At 45.7% G+C, this 23,021-nt stretch overlaps 1 protein-coding gene across 4 annotated transcripts in view; it reads right to left on the reverse strand.

Annotated features, from left to right (window-relative positions):
• The window catches only part of ATRIP (ATR interacting protein), a 105,618-nt gene that overhangs the window by 32,718 nt on the left and 49,879 nt on the right, over positions 1–23,021 (reverse strand). For all 4 annotated transcript variants that reach the window (XR_011023812.1, XM_068251985.1, XM_068251983.1 and 1 more), the window contains exons 7-11: positions 22,132–22,212; positions 19,384–19,510; positions 16,445–17,110; positions 12,379–12,521; positions 2,307–2,398 (exon numbers count right to left, since the gene is read on the reverse strand). Coding sequence is in view for 3 of the 4 variants with exons in the window: in XM_068251985.1 (XP_068108086.1) it covers positions 2,307–2,398; positions 12,379–12,521; positions 16,445–17,110; positions 19,384–19,510; positions 22,132–22,212 (1,109 nt within the window). In the remaining variant the exon portion in view is untranslated. The remainder of the gene's footprint in view (positions 1–2,306; positions 2,399–12,378; positions 12,522–16,444; positions 17,111–19,383; positions 19,511–22,131; positions 22,213–23,021) is intronic.

Raw genomic sequence — 23,021 nt, forward strand, 5'->3', positions numbered from 1 at the left:
CATCCATGCCCTCATAATTTCCCACCTCGACTACTGCAATGCCCTTCTGTCTGGTCTCCCTATGACCCGAACAGCCCCACTGCAGTCCATCATGAATGCGGCAGCCAGAATTATCCACTCCTCCGTGAATCCCTCCACTGGCTTCCTATCCAGTCCAGAATCAGATTCAAGATACTGTTTCTGACCTATAAATCTGTCCACAAAACCTGCCCAACCTACATTTCCGATCTTACTCAGAGGTACACACCTAGCCGCTCACTCCGCTCTTCCAATGAACTTCGCCCGACCGTCCCCCGCATCACCCAGTTCCATGCACGCCTCGAGGACTTCTCAAGAGCAGCTCCAACACTGTGGAACTCCCTACCTCCACCCATTAGGGTTGCCCCCTCAAAAATTTTCAAGAAGGCCCTCAAAACTCACCTTTTCACTCAGCTGAACTCTGGTACCCTACCTTTCGTGACCCCACCTCTCCTAGATTGTAAGCCTTTGGGCAGGGTCCTCCTTTTGTGTCCTACCTGATCATGCTCCTCCATTACTGTAAACCCATGCTATGCATCTGAGTGAACCTAACTTGCCTAATCTCCATGCTCCCCTCCAGTGACTAAGCATTACCTTGTACTCATACTGTGTGATCTCCATGCTCCCCTCCAGTGACTGACTAAGCATTACCTGGTACTCATACTGTGCTGCGTGATCTGGTTTTTCTTGTATTCCTGTATTGTCAATATTTAGGAGTGACATACAGCAATATGTCTGTAACCTAAACTAATGTCCAGCGCTGCGTAAAATAAGGCTTAATTGCCTCAGGTGTGCGGCGGGGAAATAAGGGGTTATTTAGGGCTCTTTCACATTAGGGCAGATTTTCTGCGTTTCAACGCAACGGGTAAAGTTTGCGTTACCCAAGGTGAAATGAAAGTCCATAGACTTTCATTTTAGCTTTCACATATAACGCAGCCTTTTTGTGCGTTGCGTTACACTGCACCCAGGCGCAGTTTTTCGGCCGACGCTAGCTTTATGCGTTACAATGTTAGTCAATGTAAAACGCACACTATGTGCGTTTTTAATCCATTAACGCAGGCAATCAGTCCCAGAATGCAACAGAGGAACAATGTAGAAAGTTGAATACTAAAAGAAAAAAAACGCATTAAAAACGCACACTCACTGCAGTGCAACGCATATCAAAACGCATTAAAACGCATACAACAAAACGTATGCTTTGAGCGTTCTCCAACGCAAGCTCTGATGTGAAAGAGCCCTTACCCATAAGTTTATGGTATAGCGTGTGCTCCAAATAGCGTGCACGCGTCCTATTGGATGCGTTGCAAACCTCACCACCGCGCACTTCCTCCTTTTGGCTTGAAGGAAGAACTGCATGTAGGGATGCATGCAACGCATCCAATAGGATCACAGACTTATGGGTAAATAACCCCTAATTTCCAAGCCGCACACCTGAGGCAATTCAAGCAGATCCGAGATGAAAAAACTAACTATAACAAGTAACTTGTCTATATATCTTATCTAAAGTTTAGATAGTTTACACAGCAAATCTAACTGCAAACAGCTTCAATAGAATATTATTATTTATGCTTGTGATACAATGAGAGCAGCCATGTTTGTAAACATTACACACAGGCAAGCTTATCTGCATCTTCTGTGAAAAAAAAAAACCTAACCCCCCTCCTCCCTCTGAAATCTCTGGCTAGTAATACCTCCCCCTCCTCCTGCCCAGACTGAGCTCCCATGAGCCCTTGCTACTGTCTGAAAATGCCAGGGCACTCTGAAATGCTGTGGGCGAGGCTTGTTTAGTTTATAGGGAATTAGAGTATTAAAACAAAAAAGAAGGATTGCCCTATAAACTATAGGAAAGGAACACAAATATGCAATGAGTAAAAGTTAATCTCTGATCCACTTTAAGCCTCATTTAAATCACAAATTTGAATGCTTTAACACTCATAATTACTCGTGAGCCCGTGCCTGGTAGGAAGTACGTCACTGGGCGACGAGCATGGAAGGGGCAGTAATTTGAATATGACCCCGTCAGTGCACTCTGCTGCAGGGCCATATGAATGTAGGTTTTTTTGTGGTGTGATGGGGAGGCTGAGCATCTCACTGCAAATGCAAGGGCCAAGTGTAGAGTCAGCCTAAAGGACATGTGAGCTACATCAACATTAGAGGTGACCGTACTTGGGTGGCTTCTTTACTGCCCTCAAACTGTGCAGCCCCCTCACACAGCCTCGCTCCATAAACCAAAGAACGCAGGTTTACAGGACAAACAAAGGAAAGAAAAAAAACAAGACATTGCTTACCTCATGCTCAAACTGCAGCCAGAGGGAGTGGGATAAGTGTTTATGTGGCCTGGAGATGACATACGTGTACAAGGCAAGCAGCACACAGCTCTCTGCAGAGAGAAGGAGACACGAGGCACTCATGAACGGATTGTGCTATGTAAGGACGAGTCGGTAATTTAATAACTTATTAACCAAGTGATGACACCCGCAGCTCACGTACCAGTCTAAATAGAGGAACCGTAGTGGAAATAATGCATAAAATTATTTTTATTGTTTTACAATAGTTATAAAATTATTTAGTCAGGGTTTGCCCCATTGTAAAATCTTTCCTCTCCCCGATTTACATTCTGAAATGCACAGGCCTGGATTTACGTCACAGGAGCCTATAGGCACAGAGGTCCTGGCACCCTAGACTCCGCCCTCCATGCACGCAGGCCTGGATTTACCTCCCAGGAGCCTATAGGCACAGAGGTCCTGGCACCTCACACTCCGCCCTCCATGCATGCAGGCCTGGATTTACGTCACAGGAGCCTATAGGCACAGATGTCCTGGCACCCTAGACTCCGCCCTCCATGCACGCAGGCCTGGCTTTACCTCACAGGAGCCTATAGGCACAGATGTCCTGGCACCTCAGACTTCACCCTCCATGAGTCTACAAACCCCCACCGAACCGCACCGCTGTTGCGCATCTTTCAGAGCAGAGAGGACGTTCAGGTCCGCTTTAAGCAGAACTCTCTCTCTCCATCCCCCGCAGGTCCGCTTTAAGCAGAATTCTCTCTCTCCATCCCCCGATCATTTGGGGAAACCAGGTTTATTTTCTACTGGTTTTAGAACGCTCAGTAAACACATTCCGTAGTGATGCATCTGCCAGCAGTAAGGGCTGGTTAACACTGAGATTGGGCTCAGCTTCGCTGGAGCTGTGTCACCCAGTGACTGCAGCATTCCGATTTCGAGAGAATCGAAATGCTGTGTGTGATATTCTGAAGAATGCGGTATATATTTCGGAATATTGGTATGTAGCCGCACTCTCCCACTAATGGTTAGTCTAGGCTGTTAAGTTATGCAGAATTCCCCTCCCAGAGCATTCTGGGATATCAGGTATATTTTGTACCCTTTGGAATTCTCAGTAAACAAACATTTCACAAAGATCGACAACACGCCGCACTGATACATTGCAGAATGTAAATCAGGGAGAGGAAAGATTTTATAATGGGCAAACACTGATTAAATCATTTACACGTCATTGTAAAAAATAAGCAAATTTATTTATTTCACCAGTTTCTCTTTAATATGATAAGTCACACATTTAGCGGTTTATAACTGCAGTGTGAAAAACAGCAAAACACCCTTTAGAGTATGAGGTGCAATATATTAAGATATAAAGCAATATGAAGCATGCCAATATACTGTGGCCTCTAAATCTGCATTCGGCTAACCCAGTGATCTGCAAACTTGGCACTCCAGCTGTTAAGGAACTACAAGTTCCACAATGCATTGCAGGAGTCTGACAGCCACAGTCATGATTCCTAAAGGCAAATGCATTGTGGGACTTGTAGTTCTGTAACAGCTGGAGGGCCGAGTTTGCAGACCACTGGGCTAACCAGTCAGTTAAGCAGTATCAACAACATCCATGCAAATGTTTTTCAGACAAAGTTACATGAGCTAATTGGGGCAATAAAGATAACACAGGTGCAGTGTATATATATGTACAACAGCAATACCAAGACAAACCAGGTGAGGGAGCCCTTCCCATATGAACTTACAGTCTGCAGGTATAATGGGTGACAGAAATAGGTAAGAGGAAGTGAAAGGCTTTTAGGCCCCAATCACACTTGAGTGTTTTGCCGCAATTTCGGCAAAACGCTCAAACGCTAGCCCTTTTATAAGCACTACTGTAATAAAACAGCATGGGCACGCTCTTACTTGGGTGATTTGCGCTACTCGCCGCAAATCGCCCAAAACAGCAAAAAGCAAACGCGTCGCCTGCACCATTTTCAGGCGATTTCCCAGAGATCTCATTTCAGTGCTATAGAAGCGCTAAACGCGATCGCGGAGAAATCGCCGCGGTGTTCAGTGATTTTTCCGCGTTTTGCTATTTCAAGTGTGAATGGGGCCTTAGAAAACATAAAACAAGCTTGTCCACAAAATATGGTGGGAAATCAGTCCACTAAAATGGCCGAAGTCCTATTGTGTGCCTGCTTGAAGACTGAACCAGAGATGAAAATAAACCGATGAGATAAAAACAATTGGATCTGTCCTCCTACTCCTAGAAAATGACTTACAGTGATGTGAAAAACTATTTGCCCCCTTCCTGATTTCTTATTCTTTTGAATGTTTGTCACACTTAAATGTTTCTGCTCATCAAAAACCATTAACTATTAGTCAAAGATAACATAATTGAACACAAAATGCAGTTTTAAATGATGGTTTTTATTATTTAGTGAGAAAAAAAACTCCAAATCTACATGGCCCTGTGTGAAAAAGTGATTGCCCCCTTTGTTAAAAAATAACTTAACTGTGGTTTATCACATCTGAGTTCAATTTCTGTAGTCACCCCCAGGCCTGATCACTGCCACACCTGTTTCAATCAAGAAATCATTTAAATAGGAGCTATCTGACACAGAGAAGTAGACCAAAAGCACCTCAAAAGCTAGACATCATGCCAAGATCCAAAGAAATTCAGGAACAAATGAGAACAAAAGTACTGTAATTGAAATCTATCAGTCTGGTAAAGGTTATAAAGCCATTTCTAAAGCTTTGGGACGCCAGCAAACCACAGTAAGAGCCATTATCCACAAATGGCAAAAACATGGAACAGTGATGAACCTTCCCAGGAGTGGCCGGCCGACCAAAATTACCCCACGAGCGCAGAGAAAACTCATCCGAGGCGCCACAAAAGACCCCAGGACAACATCTAAAGAACTGCAGGCCTCACTTGCCTCAATTAAGGTCAGTGTTCACGACTCCACCATAAGAAAGAGACTGGGCAAAAACGGTCTGCATGGCAGATATCCAAGGCGCAAACCACTTTTAAGCAAAAAGAACATTAAGGCTCGTCTCAATTTTACTAAAAAAACATCTCAATGATTGCCAAGACTTTGGGGAAAATACCTTGTGGACCGACGAGACAAAAGTAGAACTTTTTGGAAGGTGCGTGTCCCGTTACATCTGGCGTAGAAGTAACACAGCATTTCAGCAAAAGAACATCATACCAACAGTAAAATATGGTGGTGGTAGTGTGATGGTCCGGGGTTGTTTTGCTGCTTCAGGACCTGGAAGGCTTGCTGTGATAGATGGAACCATGAATTCTTCATGAACATTTACAAAGTAGATATAGCTTTTCACTGTGTGCTCAATTGCAGTGTCTCAAGCACTCCAGAGGAGATAAAATGTCAATAGTTAGGGCCCATTCACACTAGGGCGCCAAAGCGATAACGCTTTTTAACTAAAGGACCGCAGTGATTGAAATGTACGTTATGTTTTGGTGGGCTCCTGGCTGGCAGGGCGTACATTTCAAACACTGCCCACAGCGTGCATCCGCTGTTTTCGTCGTTCCCTGCCAATAGCGCCGCAGCTCACTGGCTCTGCCTGTCTCTATGACGACAGAGTTCCTGTGAGCCGGTCAGGAGCCGATTTTATTGGCTTCTGGCCGTGTCTATCAATGTAAGCAGCTCCCATTGGCTTACATTGATAGACTCAGTCAGGAGCCAATGAAAGCAGCTCCTGACCGGCTCACAGGAACTCTGCTGTCATAGAGACAGCTGAGTGGATGTCAGGAGGATCCCGGCGTGCGTTGGTGACGGCGGCGATTTGTCCGGATTGTACCAGTGGTCTTTGGTCCTTAAAGTGAACCTCCGGACTAAAAATCTACTCAGCAGAACTGAAAAGGCTTAGTGTTTAACAGTTTCACAGCATCAGAACTTTGTTTTTCTAAGCATCATTTTTAGCTGCATTTTTAGCTAAGCTCCACCCATCAAAGAAAACTGCCCGGGCTTTTTTTCCCTGATGCTGTGCAAAGCATGATGGGATTTCCTATGATGTTGTTCACGTTGCCTAGCAACTGGGAGGGGTGATCAGCACACAGGACAGTTGGAACTGTTTCATGCTCCCAGTCATCTCCTTTCAACCAAAAAGATGGCTGTCGTCATGAAATCAAACATTTGTCTGTTCTTTTAAAACAGTGTGGGTAAGAGATTATATTACCTATCTATTATAATTAACATAACTAATGCAACTTAATGACAGTATGTTAATTTAGGCTGGAGTTCCTCTTTAAGGGGGCAGAGACCGCTGGTACTTAAGTGGTTAAAGCTCTTTGCTGCCGATCGCGGGCGTTTTGCGACTAGCAGCAAAGGTGTTACATGCTGCATATTTTGGAGATTTGGGAGCGATGGCGATTAGCATGCTATAGAAGCGCTAATCACGATCGCTCTTCAAACGCAGATTTGTACAGTCATTTTACCGAGATAATCCCGGTGAAAATCAGTTTTGCCTTTTTTCCAGTGAATGGCCCCTCAATGCATTTTCAGTCAGAAGTCCAGTTATCTGCTCAGGAAAGTGTTTAAGGGTTCGTTCACAGTAGAGGCGTTTGTCAAACTCGCCCCGAAAGCGCTTGTGTAATGATTCTTTATGAGAGAGAGTGTTCACATCTGAGCGGTTCTTCTCTGATCCGCTCAGGAAAGCGCTGTCTGTACCATTTTTGAGGCTATTTTGCCTCAGTGGAAGGTATAGAAAAAACACTCACAAAATCACTTTGCGCAGCGATTGTGTTCGCGTTTTTAAGAATAAATACATTGTATTTATTATTTTCTGGGTCAAAGAGTTCACTTCCTGACTTGCGTCATGGAGTGAATTACAAAAACGCTTGGGAAAAGTGCTTAAAATGCACTTTTCACTAAAACGCAATGCCCACTCAAGCGTCGGGAATTGAAAAAAAAATGCGTCAAAAAAAAAAAAAAGCCCAAACGTGACAGCTAACGCGAGCAGAACGCAATGTGAACGAGGCCTTATAGCTGTAATTTGATATCAGTGAAGGATGATATAGCCCAACTGGGTACCCACAGAAAAGCTGTCAGCTGCTTAGCTGGATACTCACTGCTTCAGGCAGGGGAAAAAAAAAGAAAAAAGAAATGGAAAAGGAGCATAGTATACAGTGGTTTGCAAAAGTATTCGGCCTCCTTGAAGTTTTCCACATTTTGTCATATTACTGCCACATAAGAAATGGAATGAAAATCATACATGATTCCAAACATTTTTTTTTTTACAATTCAATAACTGCAAAGTGGGGTGTGCGTAATTTTTTAGCCCCCTTTGGTCTGGGTGCAGTCAGTTGCCCATAGACATTGCCTGATGAGTGCTAATGACTAAATAGAGTGCACCTGTGTGTAATCTAATGTCAGTACAAATACAGCTGCTCTGTGACGGCTTCAGAGGCTGTCTAAGAATATTGGGAGCAACAACACCATGAAGTCCAAAGAACACACCAGACAGGTCAGGGATCAAGTTATTGAGAAATTTAAAGCAGGCTTAGGCTACAAAAAGATTTCCAAAGCCTTGAACATCCCACGGAGCACTGTTCAAGCGATCATTCAGAAATGGAAGGAGTATGGCACAACTGTAAACCTACCAAGACAAGGCCGTCCACCTAAACTCACAGGCCGAACAAGGAGAGCGCTGATCAGAAATGCAGTCAAGAGGCCCATGGCGACTCTGGACGAGCTGCAGAGATCTACAGCTCAGGTGGGAGACTCCATAGGACAACTATTAGTCATGCACTGTACAAAGTTGGCCTTTATGGAAGAGTGGCAAGAAGAAAGGCATTGTTAACAGAAAAGCATAAGAAGTCCCGTTTGCAGTTTGCCACAAGCCATGTGGGGGACACAGCAACCATGTGGATGAAGGTGCTCTGGTCAGATGAGACCAAAATGGAACTTTTTGGCCAAAATGCAAAACGCTATGTGTTGCGGAAAACTAACACTGCACATCACTCTGAACACACCATCCCCACTGTCAAATATGGTGGTGGCACCATCATGCTTGGGGGGTGCTTCTCTTCAGCAGGGACAGGGAAGCTGGTCAGAGTTGATGGGAAGATGGATGGAGCCAAATACAGGGCAACCTTGGAAGAAAACCTCTTGGAGACTGCAAAAGACTTGACTGGGTCGGAGGTTCACCTTCCAGCAGGACAATGACCCTAAACATAAAGCCAGGGCAACAATGGAATGGTTTAAAACAAAACATATATATTTGTTAGAATGGCCCAGTCAAAGTCCAGATCTAAACCCAAATCTGTGGCAAGATCTGAAAACTGCTGTTCACAAACGCTGTCCATCTAATCTGACTGAGCTGGAGCTGTTTTGCAAAGAAGAATGGGCAAGGATTTCAGTCTCTAGATGTGCAAAGCTGGTGGAGACATACCCTAAAAGACTGGCAGCTGTAATTGCAGCAAAAGGTGGTTCTACAAAGTATTGACTCAGGGGGCAGAATAATTACGCACACCCCACTTTGCAGTTATTTGTTTTTTTTTAATGTTTGCAATGATGTATGATTTTCGTTCCACTTCTCACGTGTACACCACTTTGTATTGGTCTTTCATGTGGAATTCCAATAAAATTGATGCATGTTTGTGGCAGTAATGTGACAAAATGTGGAAAACTTCAAGGGGGCCGAATACTTTTGCAACCCACTGTAGAAGTCTATGTTCTTGCCACTGTATAAAGACGTCTGTCTATCTCAACAAGTCATCTCAGGTACACAAAGTTTTGGGATGCGTTTGAGCAGAGGTTGGAAAATGCAGATATACCGTATATACTCGCATACAAGCCGAATTTTTTACCCCCAAAAAGGGGGTCAAAAGTTGGGGGGGGGGGGGGGGGGGTCGGCTTGTATGCGAGTCTGGTGCTGGTGATGGTGGTCCGAGCCCCCCGCACTGTCACCCCGCCCCCCCCCGCTACCGCTGCAATTACCTGCCCGGCGCCGCTTCTTCTATTCCCCTCCTGTCCGGCTCCGTAAATCACTGCAGCGCTCTTCACGGCGGCTGCAGTAGAGAGAGAGCAGTTCCCATAGCAACCGCCGCTACAGGAAGCCGCGCTCTTCGCTGCTTCCTGTCTGATCACAGCAGCCACCGTGAAGAGTGCTGCTGTCCTACGGAGCCAGAGAGGAGGGGAATAGAAGAAGCGGCGCCTGCTAAGGTAAAAGCAGCGGCGGCCGCGGGGGAGAGGGGAGGCGGGGGGGGGCACTGGGGCACTATACTAGCGATACTGGGGCACTATACTAGCGATACTGGGGCACTATACTAGCTATACTGGGGCACTATACTAGCTATACTGGGGCACTATACTAGCTATACTGGGGCACTATACTAGCGATACTGGGGCACTATACTAGCGATACTGGGGCACTATACTAGCTATACTGGGGCACTATACTAGCTGCACTGGGCACTATACTAGCTATAATGGGCACTATACTAGCTATAATGGGCACTATACTAGCTATACTGGGGCACTATACTAGCTGCACTGGGCACTATACTAGCTATAATGGGCACTATACTAGCTATACTGGGGCACTATACTAGCGATACTGGGGCACTATACTAGCTATAATGGGGCACTATACTAGCTATACTGGGGCACTATACTAGCTATAATGGGGCACTATACTAGCTATACTGGGGCACTATACTAGCTATACTGGGGCACTATACTAGCTATAATGGGGCACTATACTAGCGATACTGGGGCACTATACTAGCTATAATGGGGCACTATACTAGCTATACTGGGGCACTATACTAGCTATACTGGGCACTATACTAGCGATACTGGGGCACTATACTAGCGATACTGGGGCACTATACTAGCTATACTGGGGCACTATACTAGCGATACTGGGGCACTATACTAGCTATACTGGGGCACTATACTAGCTATACTGGGCACTATACTAGCGATACTGGGGCACTATACTAGCGATACTGGGGCACTATACTAGCTATACTGGGGCACTATACTAGCTATACTGGGGCACTATACTAGCGATACTGGGGCACTATACTAGCGATACTGGGGCACTATACTAGCTGTACTGGGCACTATACTAGCTACACTGGGGCACTATACTAGCGATACTGGGGCACTATACTAGCGATACTGGGGCACTATACTAGCTATACTGGGCACTATACTAGCTACACTGGGCACTATACTAGCGATACTGGGGCACTATACTAGCTATAATGGGCACTATACTAGCGATACTGGGGCACTATACTAGCTACACTGGGCACTATACTAGCGATACTGGGGCACTATACTAGCTATACTGGGGCACTATACTAGCGATACTGGGGCACTATACTAGCGATACTGGGGCACTATACTAGCGATACTGGGGCACTATACTAGCGATACTGGGGCACTATACTAGCTATACTGGGGCACTATACTAGCTATACTGGGGCACTATACTAGCGATACTGGGGCACTATACTAGCGATACTGGGGCACTATACTAGCTGTACTGGGCACTATACTAGCTACACTGGGGCACTATACTAGCGATACTGGGGCACTATACTAGCGATACTGGGGCACTATACTAGCTATACTGGGGCACTATACTAGCGATACTGGGGCACTATACTAGCGATACTGGGGCACTATACTAGCTATAATGGGCACTATACTAGCTATAATGGGCACTATACTAGCGATACTGGGGCACTATACTAGCGATACTGGGGCACTATACTAGCTATACTAGGGGCACTATACTAGCTGCACTGGGCACTATACTAGCTATAATGGGCACTATACTAGCTACACTGGGCACTATACTAGCTATAATGGACACTATACTAGCTATACTGGGGCACTATACTAGCTATACTGGGGCACTATACTAGCTGCACTGGGCACTATACTAGCTATAATGGGCACTATACTAGCTATACTGGGGCACTATACTAGCTATACTGGGGCACTATACTAGCTATACTGGGGCACTATACTAGCTATACTGGGGCACTATACTAGCTATACTAGGGCACTATACTAGCTATACTGGGGCACTATACTAGCTATACTGGGGCACTATACTAGCTGCACTGGGCACTATACTAGCTATAATGGGCACTATACTAGCTATAAGGGGCACTATACTAGCTATACTGGGGCACTATACTAGCTATAATGGACACTATACTAGCTATACTGGGGCACTATACTAGCTATACTGGGGCACTATACTAGCTATACTGGGGCACTATACTAGCTATACTGGGGCACTATACTAGCTATACTGGGGCACTATACTAGCTATACTGGGGCACTATACTAGCTGTACTGGGCACTATACTAGCTATACTGGGCACTATACTAGCTATACTGGGACACACTAGGGGAATAAGGCGGCCTGCATTTCCTACCCCCCCGGCTTATATGGGGGTCAATAATTTTTTACTGGTTTGTTAGGTAAAAGTGGGGGGGGGGGGTCGGCTTATATGCGGGTCGGCTTATATGCGGGTATATACGGTATATATATTTGTAATTTACTAACAAGTCAGTTGCTTATGGCATCCAGAAGTTAGAGATTTGTGAGAATGCTTTTAGCTGCTAAAAATCAGGGGTGTTAAATACAAAATTGTACACTGGGACTAAGCTGGGGGCCAACCTCAAGGTCTACTGGCCACCTTATAAATTTCCCTGGTGTCCAATTACTCCCCTCCAACTCCTATACAGTTCCCTGGTATCTAGTGGTCCTCCCTGCCATACACAGATCCCTGGTGTCTAGTGACCCCCACCCTCCCCTATACAGTTCCCTGGTAATTAGTGCTTTCCCCCTGCCTCCCCCATATGGCTTCCCTGGTGTTCTAGGGCTTCACCTCCAATATAGCTCCCCTGGTGGTCTAGAGAGGGACATAATGCTAATTGGGGAAACCCCTTGATGGCCAAATTTAATGGCTCTGGGGGCCAGATTTGGCCGGCGGGATGGAGTTTTACATGTATGCTGTAAATGGAGCATAATGACCATAACGTCCTCCGGTTTTGGCAAATACGGCTTATAGTGTGTAAAGCGGCAAACTAACCTGAGCAGGAACAGAAGAGGGCGGCCAGTCCCGGCTGATCGGCGAGAAGAGCCAGCAGTCTGACGGCATTCAGGGCTACAGGAAGCGGACAATCCGAGGACAGACACTGCAGCAGCACCGGAGAGCTCAACACGCACTGAAATCTGCAAACACGACCAAAAGGAAGAACACACACTTTAGTATTCAATGTGCAAATTAAAGGATACCAGATACGAACTAAGCAGGGGTAAAAAAAAAAAAAAAAAAAAAAAAAAAAGGGGGGGGGGGGGGGGGAAGCAGGCATAAAGGGGGGGGGGGGGGGGGGTGAGCCGGGAATTAGTGCACAGGCACTGGCACGACTGCGTGCGTCCTACAGTGTGCGCCCGCGGCCAGTAGTGCGCTGCGCATGACATCACAAATACGCCATGCGCGGATCGCTATCGGCCTTAGGTGCACAGTGTAGGATGCAAGCAGCCGGGCCAGCGTCTGCCGGGGGTATTTACGAAGGATCAGAGAAGCAGAGAGGAGAACGGGGGGGGGGGGGGCGCATCAGGACAGCTGACAGCACATGCCTGCTCCCCATGGTTTTCCTACTTAGTTCACATCGGGTATCCTCAAAAGAGGAACAAGATTTAAAAACAAAACAAAAAAAAAAGCATAGAGCCTGTAATGTAAGGCACTCTGTTAACCCTTTAGTGCTCCAGGCCAATTTTAGCACTTAATTTCTTCTTTGTTACATTTCCTAGCTACTAATTAGTACTGCTGTAATGTGTATTTATAGCCAGTTGACACTAGGGGGCAGCAGGAGACAGTAACAGAGGACTTCTGCTTTCAGTTTCTATATTTTCTGCTAGTGGAGAGAGATCAAAGCATTCCAAGAATTTACAGCACAATGAGTTCTGCCGACTGAGATCAAAAGCAGTGCACTTATGCAGTTACGAGATAACGCTATTGAAGCTGATAATCTGTTAATGCTGCCAGGACTGATGGATGCCAGAGGCAATAACTCACCAGCATGCCCCCCGTAAATGTAACGCCTCAATGATTCTCTTTACAGAGGAGTTTTTCCCTAAGGTTAAATAAAAATGTGAATTATTTCAGTCCACGTCCCTGTTTGGGTGTGGTCCATCGTTAGGCTCTGTTCACATCTAGAATCGAAATCTCAAATATTAGCGGTTTGCGCTTTTGTGCGCAATGTTTTTTAGCGCCTCCTGGTGCTTGCCTGGGCACTGCGGTTTTTTTTTTAAAGCACTTTTCTACAATGTATTTATTCTTAAAATCGCGAAGGCAATCACCGCACAAAGCAATTGTGAGCGTTTAGCACTCTTCCTATACCTTCCATTAGAGCAAAATCGCCCCCAAAATGGTCCAGGCAATGCTTTGCGCAGCGCAAAGCGGACAAAACGTGCTGATATGAACCTTCTCAGAAAATCATTGCACAAACAATGGGTGATTTTCAAGATTGCCTGCGCTAGAAAAAAAGGCCAAAAAAGCCACTAGTGTGAATAAGCTCTTAAGCTTATTCACACTTGCGCAAATCGCCTAAATGAGAACAGGCCCATAGACTTATTACCCTAGCGCTTTAAAAAGAGCTAGCGTTTGAGCGTTTTGCTGAAATCGCGGTAAAACGCTCTAGTGTGAATGGGGCCTTACTCGGTGAAAAACACAGCAATAGGAACCTCACGCATTCTGCGTTTCCACATTACTGAAAAGTTCTTTTGTTGTCATCTGTGTCTACATTAGAAAGATTTCACCTCACTGTCTATTCTCATGGACCCCGCCACAATAAACCGGAAGGGAGGATCGCCAACAGAAACCAAGACAGCAGTCAAAGCCCAACAAATGCTGTTAACTTAGGGTGCCCGTACATTGATCGATTTTGCAGGAAAATAGACTATGAAAGCAAATCGATACTGCAACATGGCCTCCCGATCTATCCTTTGATTGAATTCTGTCTGAAATCAGTCGAAAGGCTCGTTCAGGATTTATGGAAAATCTTGATTGCAAGGGCTCAATCGGATGCATGTTGGTAATGGCATTTAATATCGTGGTGACCGATGAACCCTTGGCTAGTGTCCCCCTCTCATGCTACTCGTCACCTGTCACATGTACAAATCCTGGCCTCCTCTGGTGTTAGCCAGAGTGCCAGAACTAAGAAGCACTAAATTATTATTTAGTATTTATATAGTGCCAACATCTTCCGTTGCGCTTTACGGATACCATAGTTCAGGGTTAGGGAATCTATGGCTCAGGAGCCAGATGTGGCTCTTTTCATGGCTACATCTGGCTCACATACAAATCAGTAGGGGTTGATTCACTAAGCTACACTGCTCAAGCAGCGCAGCTTATGCCCCTATTACACTTAATCAGCTGCTCTCAGTTAAAAACGAAAGAAAACTGATTTTCAAAGTAATGCTCATGTTTTCCCATGGCACAGTTCACACTATAGGTGTTTTTAACTGAAAGCTTTTTCCCAATGCACGGTTATGGAAAAAACGCATACCATCGTGTACTAGCGGATTAAGTGTAAAAGGGCCCTTAGTGTGGCAGCACAAGAAAAAAAATTTCAAAGTAGGAACACTACTGCTGTAGCATGCACTACTAACTTACTTGCGCTCCCCCAAAACTAACGGCTGCTCCAATTGTCCCACCCTGGATCCCGTCAGGTCCCGTGACTTTGTAGGACGCAATCCCGGCACTTTCATTGGCCCAATAGGCTGCCTGTCACTTCACAGGCAGCCTATTGGGCCAAAGTGCGGGGATCTCGTCCCACAAAGTGAATCAACCCCCAAGTCAGCTAGCTAATTGTACAAGCTGTTAGTCTGTATTTCTCCTGTCTGGCTCTCGGGGAAATTGCCGATGTTGCAGAAACCCAAGAGAAGCTGAAGACGTGTCTGACACTGCCGCTGCCTGGGAGTGCTATCCACTACACCACCGTGCTGTCCATCTGCTGTCACATGGTATAGGTGCTTTTGGGCAGCAACAGGAAGATTTGCAATGGATTTCACGCTGAAGTCTACTGGAAATCTGCACGCAGTATATGGGCAGACAGATTTTTCTCTGAACAAAGTCAATTAGAGAGAGATCTAACTAATCGTTGATGAAGAATGTATGGCTACCTTTGCTCTTTACTATATAAAAAAAAAAAAAAAAAAAAAAAAAAGTATAAAGCGGGATTGTCACCATAAAAAACAAATTTCAACAGCAACTGGTGTATTAAAGGGAACCTAAACTGAAAAGGATATGGATATTTCCTTTTAAAATAATACCAGTTGCCTGACTCTCCTGCTGATCCTGTGTCTCTATTACTTTTAGCCACAGCCCCTGAACAAGCATGCAGATCAGGTGCTCTGACTGAAGTCAGACTGGATTAGCTGCATGCTTGTTTCAGGTGGGTGATTCAGCCACTACTGCAACTAAAGAGATCAGCAGGACTGACAAGCAACTGGTATGGTTTAAAAGGAAACATCCATATCCTCAGTTAAGGTTCCCTTTAAGTTATAAAGATGCTAATCCTGCATTCAAAACTTTTTCTGCTGTTATGGTTTGAAGTGATCACATACTTTAGGAACACTGGCCCTTTAACAGTCAGTGCCAAACAGTTGCATGCTGGGGGTTCTTTTTATCTATTATATATTCCTCCTCTTCCATTTATTTCCCTGCCTAGCTGCCTAGCTGAAACACGATCCTCTGCTCACTTGTGCTTACAAGCAAGGCTAAGGTGACTCCCCGATTGGAGGAAAAAAAAAAAAAGTTAAGGGCAGAAATGACATCAGGACTCAAACTGTGGGCAAAAGACATGGTTCCCATCAGGAACAGAATTCTCTTCAATTACTATATAAAATTCACTAAAACCAAAACGTTGACAGTACAGTACATCAAGCATTTATCTACTTATATACACGTGTTTTTTTCCCTGGCATAGTATGGCTAATCCTACTGCTTTAAAAATTGACAATGCCCCCCTTGTACTACAGACGCTCCCTTGCTCATGGCCATCAGACATGCGTTTGGACACCGTCATGCTACATATGATGGTTAGAACTTTTGAGAAGACTGCTGTACACCTTGGGATATATATCCATACCTGATCAACAGATTGCTAGGAGCGTTCTCTGCCAGTTTCACCAGCACTCTGAGGACCTGTTCTCGGACAACATCCCTCTTGGAAGTTACAAACGTGGAAGACAAGAGGGAAACCAAGTTTTTAAATAGAGGGTGGAGATGTTTGTTGCCGTCCAGCACTCCACACCTCGAAGTGCTTGGATTTGGCTCCGTCTCTGGGTGGAAAGCCGTGTGTGTCCATTTCTCTGAGTTGTCCTGGAGTAGAGTCTCCACCGCCTCCAGGCTATAAAACACCAGGTAATAGAGAATTCCCAAGGAGGCCAGAGCAGGTTCGCCAAGACCAGAGATGGTCTCCTCCACGCTGGAGAGAATGGTACGGCTCGAGCCGGAGGAGGACAACGACTGATTATCAGACGGACTCACTCCGGATTTCTCCAGAGGCTGTATGGCCTGACAGTAGGCAGTTACATGAAATTCCACTAGGGGCAGTATAAGCACGGCTCCTGGGAGGCGAGACATTCCGATAAGATGTGGTAAGCCTCTCCGACTTTGGACCGAAGTCTTCTGCTCCAACAAGTCTTCACCCAAAGCAACAGAGTTCAGTCCAGTGATGGCCAATTTCTGTGCATTCTTCAAAGCCAGACACTGCGCGGAAGACAGTAGGCTGGAAGCGGATTTACCTGAGGAGCTAAAAAACAGAAGATACTAGTTATTATAAAGATAAAGAGCAGTCCATGCTGGGTGCCAGGTAGAGGAGACCTTTCTATTAGCGTCTCCCGTAGCTTTCCTTGCACAGGACTGCATGCACATAAAATTGTCCCGAGGAAGGGAATGTAAACCACAAAACGCGTTGTCCATTGTGCTACGGCAATAATGTAATACTTGCATACTCTTGTTCCATTTTTAAACACCAGCAGGTTGTGCACATGAAATCAGTCTACTAGGGCTAACACGATGGCTATCAATAATATGCTAATAGACTCTCCAAACAAAGGATTGGGCGCGGCCACACCTCCCTTTGTGTATGGGCGGGGCCGCACTGAGCAGCTGCGAAGTACAGCCCTCGCTTGCACAGAGTCGCTAGTGCATGTTTTTTCCCCTGTGTGCACGAGTGGCTCCATGCTACTTCGCAGGCACAAACCCACTGGTGCATGGATAGAAGCCTGGCTGCAAAGATAATCCAAACATTTGTATAGTGCTTTTCTCCTGTCGGACTCAAAGCGCTTAATAGCTGCAGCCACTGGGAGGCGCTCAAGAGGCCACCCTGCAGTGGTAGGAAGTCTTGCCTTGAACTAGTTACTGAATAGGTACTGACCCAAGCCAGTACTGGCCTTACTTAACCAGTACACCATTATTATTATTTATAAAGCGCCAACACATTACGCAGCGCTGCACAATAGATAAATGGGTTAACATACAAGGTAGGACATACAGGAAACTCACAACAAAACAAGATCATGCAAATGATTTGAGAACAATACAGTGTCATAGGTCAAAATAGACTGTTCTAGTCCACAAGAGGTGTGATTGACAGTAAGATTGCATAATCAATCTGGAAACACCAGGGAGGAGGGCCCTGCCAGAGGCTTACAATCTAAAGGGTTGGAATTAGAGACAATAGGTGCATCTGTTGAGAGGGCGTCTTAAGCCCCATCTACACTACGGGACATTGCAGCGATCCGGCGGCTCGATTAGCCGCCGGATCGCCTCTTCCGCGTGCCCGCCGTGTCCCCGCTCGCCGCGCGTGCGCCGCATTAGATTCCCCGCTTATCTTCCGCTCGATTCCCTGCCATTGTCCCCTCGCGGGGAGCGAGCAGGGAATCGGCGGTGCGGAGATCCGTCCTGTCGGATCTTATCAATCGAGCCGCATTAGTGGCTCGATTGATAAGGAGCATCGCGGCCGCATCTACTCGTGTAGATGCGGCTTAACAGAACTTATTATGGTGCTGGTGTAGGGGGGTATGCGAGCATGAAAAGGGGAGTCTTGAGAGCTTGTTTGAAGGTATTAAAGGTGGGGGTGAGTCTGATGGCTGGTGGGAGTGAGTTCCAGAGAGTGGGGGCAGCCCTAGTGAAGTCCTGCAATAGTGCATGGGAGTGAGATATGCGCGGTGCGACGAGGCTCAGGTCATTGGAGGATCGGAGGGGGCGGGCTGGTATGTGTCTGTGGACCAGATCAGAGATGTAGGTCGGGCAGGTTTTGTGCACTGATTTGTAGGCCAAACACAGGATCTTGAAATTGATCCTAAAGCCGATGGGGAGTCAGTGTAGGGCTTTACAGAGCGGAGTCATTGAGGCGCTGCGATGAGAAGAATGTATCAGTCTGGCTGCCGCATTCATTACCAATTGAAGTGGGGCAGTCAATTAGAGGGGAGGCCAGGCAAAAGGGAATTGCACTATCCAGCCACTTTGGTAAAGAGGATCCCAGCTGGGAGCGGAGGGGTGATAGAAGATTGGGGATGTCTAGGAGGATCCATAGGTTTTCCCCTACTGGCGTAAGTATATCACTTTTTTTTCTTCCAAGTTATAAGAGAGCTTTAAAGTGGAGCTGAACTCTTGTGCAGGACAGCAGAAACACAGAGAAATGCCCCCTGCCTGTATGTAGAGCGTTTAGCCTGTCTAATTCCCCCTCATCCGTGACTAAGCACAACTGTAATTTATTCTCTCAGCTGTGTCACCTGACTGCCACGGCAGAGCAGCTCACTAGAAAGCACATGTTGTTAACCCTATGTCTGCTTCCATGAAAGCAGGAAGTAGGAACACTGTAGGTTAATTGCAGGATTTGTATCAGCTGTAACAGAAATGTTTTTCTGTAAAGGTTATTATGCTATTGCTTATCTTTTAGAGCAGAGAGGAAGTTCTGAGTTCAGGTCCACTTAAACAAATCATAGTAAATATCTGACAACGAGTCATCTTTGCTTAGATTTATAAGTGACAAATGACTCAGCTGTGATGCCTACTTACTTGCTGGCATGGCCTATCCGGACCGGTGACCCGGGGAGATACTCCAAGTCGTTGCTGAGGAGATGGCACAAACTGAGTGAGGAGACCGATCCAGTCTGTTGTAACAAACTGTTTACCAAAACCGAGCCTGGGGGAAAAAAAAAAAACCTTAATTGGGGGTTGTATGGATTCTTGTGCTCCTTTCTATTTGTTTACTACAACACAACACTTATTTATCTTAAAGAGACCCTGTACTGAAAAAAAGTTCCCCTGGGGTACTCACTTCGGGAGGGGGAAGCTTTAGGGTCCCAAAGAGGCTTCCCTCACCCCTGTAGCTGCAGGCAATCCAGCGCTGGCTCCCCCGAAGTGTCCCGGAATCCTCCCTCGACAAGGCTTGCTATATTTACCTACCCGACTCCAGCGGGGGCACTGTTGTGGCTCTCAGCACGGAGATAGGCAGAAATAGCCGATCGCTGTCGGTTCTGCTCTTCTACGCAGGAGACTTGCGCCTGCGCAGTAGAGCGGCCCGACAGCGATCGGCTATTTCTGCCTATCTCCGAGCGGAGAGCCGATACTGCGCCTGCGCTGGAGCCGGGAAGGCAAATATTTACTTACTCGCTGTTGGGAAGGGCACAGCGAGACCCCCGTGGGACCGAGGAGGACGGTGGAAGCCTGATTAGGATCCGGAGGCTTCCCCCACCCCAGGTGAGTACCCCCCAGGGGAGGTTTTTCTTGTTACAGGTTTTCTTTAATACCAGGTCAGTTCTGGCTATTATGTTAGTTATTTGTACCATTTCTGATGTCTAGATATATTATGGTACATGGCATGGTTGGACTTGTATGTACTGTTCAGCTATTTGTGTTGACATCTGAATTTTTTTTTCTGTAGAAAAGTTGTCATTTATATTTGTTCATTCAAAAAGAATAAGAAATGTTTGTTCTATCAAAATGACGATTAACTAAACTGCGTGACTGCACACAATTAAAAGACCTTAAACCGAACACTAGGTGTGATACCCATCAAAACGGCCATATTTATTTCCTTTTAAACAATACCAGTTCCCTGGCAGTCCTGATCTTGTCAGTAGGGTCTTAATCACTAACCTGAAACAAGAAAGCAAGCTATTCTAGTCAAATTTGTCATATACATCAGATCTGCATGTTTGTTCAGGGTCTATGGTCTAATACTTTAGTATTAGAGGCTGAGGAGACAGCCAGGCAATCTGCATTACTCAAATGGAAACAAACAGTTCAGCCTCCCTATCCCTCTCACCTCGGGTTCCCTTTAAAAAGACGTTTTTATAATGTGCTTGAAGAGCTAGCTAATGAGAAAGCGTCACACATTATACAATATTTCAACTCCAGCCTGAGACACATGATCACTTAGGCCACTCTTCCACCACCCTGCGCTTAGCGATCTAACTCTAATCGCTAACAGATCGCAAAAAAGGTTATAGTTTAAACTAACGGCAATAGCAGCGATGCTTTCCATGAGCGCAATCCGACTGCAGCGCCATTTTCTCCCAAGGGCAATCGTCGTCCTGTTATGTATTGGCTGCGATTGAGCTTTGTATAGTCGCAGTAGTGGTATAAGGAAGAAACGTGATTTTATCACAATTGCATTTCAAAATGGAAAAAAGCCATTTCCAAACGTACCTCCAAGTACTGTGAGATATTGCAATTCGTATTATAACAGGATTTGTCCCTCATTTATAATCCATTTTGCAAGAACGATTTAATCATCTTTTTCCGCCCAGAATAAAAGTAAAGACTAGTAAGGACTTTACCAAACAATTGTTCCTATACATGGCCACGCATGATACAATAAAAACCATTTGAATTAAAATCGGGGACATAAATCGATTGTATAAAGGAACTGAAGGTTTTACATTTTTTGTGATCTAATTTCCCATTTTTTTTTTTTTACTATATTTCTTGATCGGTCGTGGTTGAAAATTCTGATGAATTTTTTTTTTCTTTAAAAAAGGGATACTGTAGGGTGGGGGGGGGGGGGGGGGGGGAAGGAGTTGAACTTACCCAGACTTCTAATGGTCCCCCGCAGACATCCTGTTCCCGCTCATCCACTCCCCAATGCTTCGGCCCCGCCTCTGGTTCACTTCTGGAATTTCAGACTTTAAAGTCTGAAAACCCCTGTACCTGCGTTGTTGTGTCCTCGCTCCCACTGCTGTCACCAGGAGCGTACTGCACAGGCATAGACCATACTTCGCTTCTGCTATACACTCCTGGTGACATCAGCGGGAGCGAGGAAACGGCGGCGCAGTGGTTTTCAGACTTTAAAGTCTGAAATTCCAGAAGTGAACCAGAGGCGGGGCCGGAGCATTGGGGAGTGGCTGCGCGGGTACAGGATGTCTGCGGGGACCATTAGAAGCCACGGGTAAGTTCAACTCATTTCCCCCCCCCCCCCCCCCCCCCCTTACAGTATCCCTTTAAACCGAAAGTTGGCGATGCAGGAGCAGCAGTAATTGACACTGCCAGATCCGGCTAGCCCCCCATTTCAGGTAACAAGTTTTTTTTACTCATTTTTTTCACCTCGGGTTAGCTTTAAAAATTACAGATTGTGGTGTCCATTTACAGTGCTCTCATCAGAAATAAAGTGAATAAACTGACTCCAGTTCCACTAATGTGACCCCCTACCATGCTAACCCAATGCCAAACCCGTAGAATCATTACTTTACTAATCGACAGGAAACTAAAGACAAGTTGGAAAGAATCAGCTTTGAAACAATTCTACAGGTTAGTGAGAGTCACCTTTGCTGCTCATTCTCTGCACAGAGCATAAGCTGGAGAATACTCTGGACTTATTCACTGCCTCGTGCAGCCCCTCAGCCTCTACAAGACAAAGACATAGCATGAAAACATGGCTATAAGGGCTGGAACCCACAGGAGCGCTTTTGGCAGCGTTTTGGCAGCACTGAGATGTTAATGGATGGGGCAACTTCCACAGGAGCGTTTGCGTTTCCCAGAAACGCAAACGCAGGACCTGCAGCATTTTGGGAGCGTTAGCGCTTCAATGTAAAGTATTGAAACGCTAGCAGAAACGCTCAGCAAAACCTAAACTGAACGGTTTTGCTAGCGTTTTGCGGTTCAGCACACTGTAACAAAATTAAAATTAATTAACAGGACCAATCAGGATAAAAACGCAAAACACTACGCACCCGCTGGGCAAAAAAATACAATGTTGCAAAACACGACCAAAAACGCGCATGAATCCGCTTGCAAACCGCTCAGACAAAACGCTAGCGGTTGCGTTTTGCGTTTGCTGATTTCAGTGGGTTCCAGGCCTAAGAGCTGAAAACCAACCAGACAGACCGCCTAATACACACTATGCGTCAAGGCTTACCTTACACAATCTATATGTATTAGTATGCATTTATATAGCACTGACATTTTCTGCAGCACTTTACAGAGTACATAGTCATGTCACTGGCTGTCCTCAGAGGAGCTCACACACTAATCCTATAATAGTCCTAGTGTAATGTCCTACCATATTATATTTTTGCCCAATTTTGATTGACATACAGGTTTTTTTTTTATTATTTATTTATTTCCTTGGGACTACCAGTCTTTAAATTTAAGAGACAAAGTTCCACTGAAGTCCCCTAAACAGGAAGTGATGGGAAATCTTGCCAAGTGGGACA

The sequence above is a fragment of the Hyperolius riggenbachi genome, chromosome 9, assembly GCF_040937935.1.
Source record: "Hyperolius riggenbachi isolate aHypRig1 chromosome 9, aHypRig1.pri, whole genome shotgun sequence".
NCBI lineage: Eukaryota > Metazoa > Chordata > Amphibia > Anura > Hyperoliidae > Hyperolius > Hyperolius riggenbachi.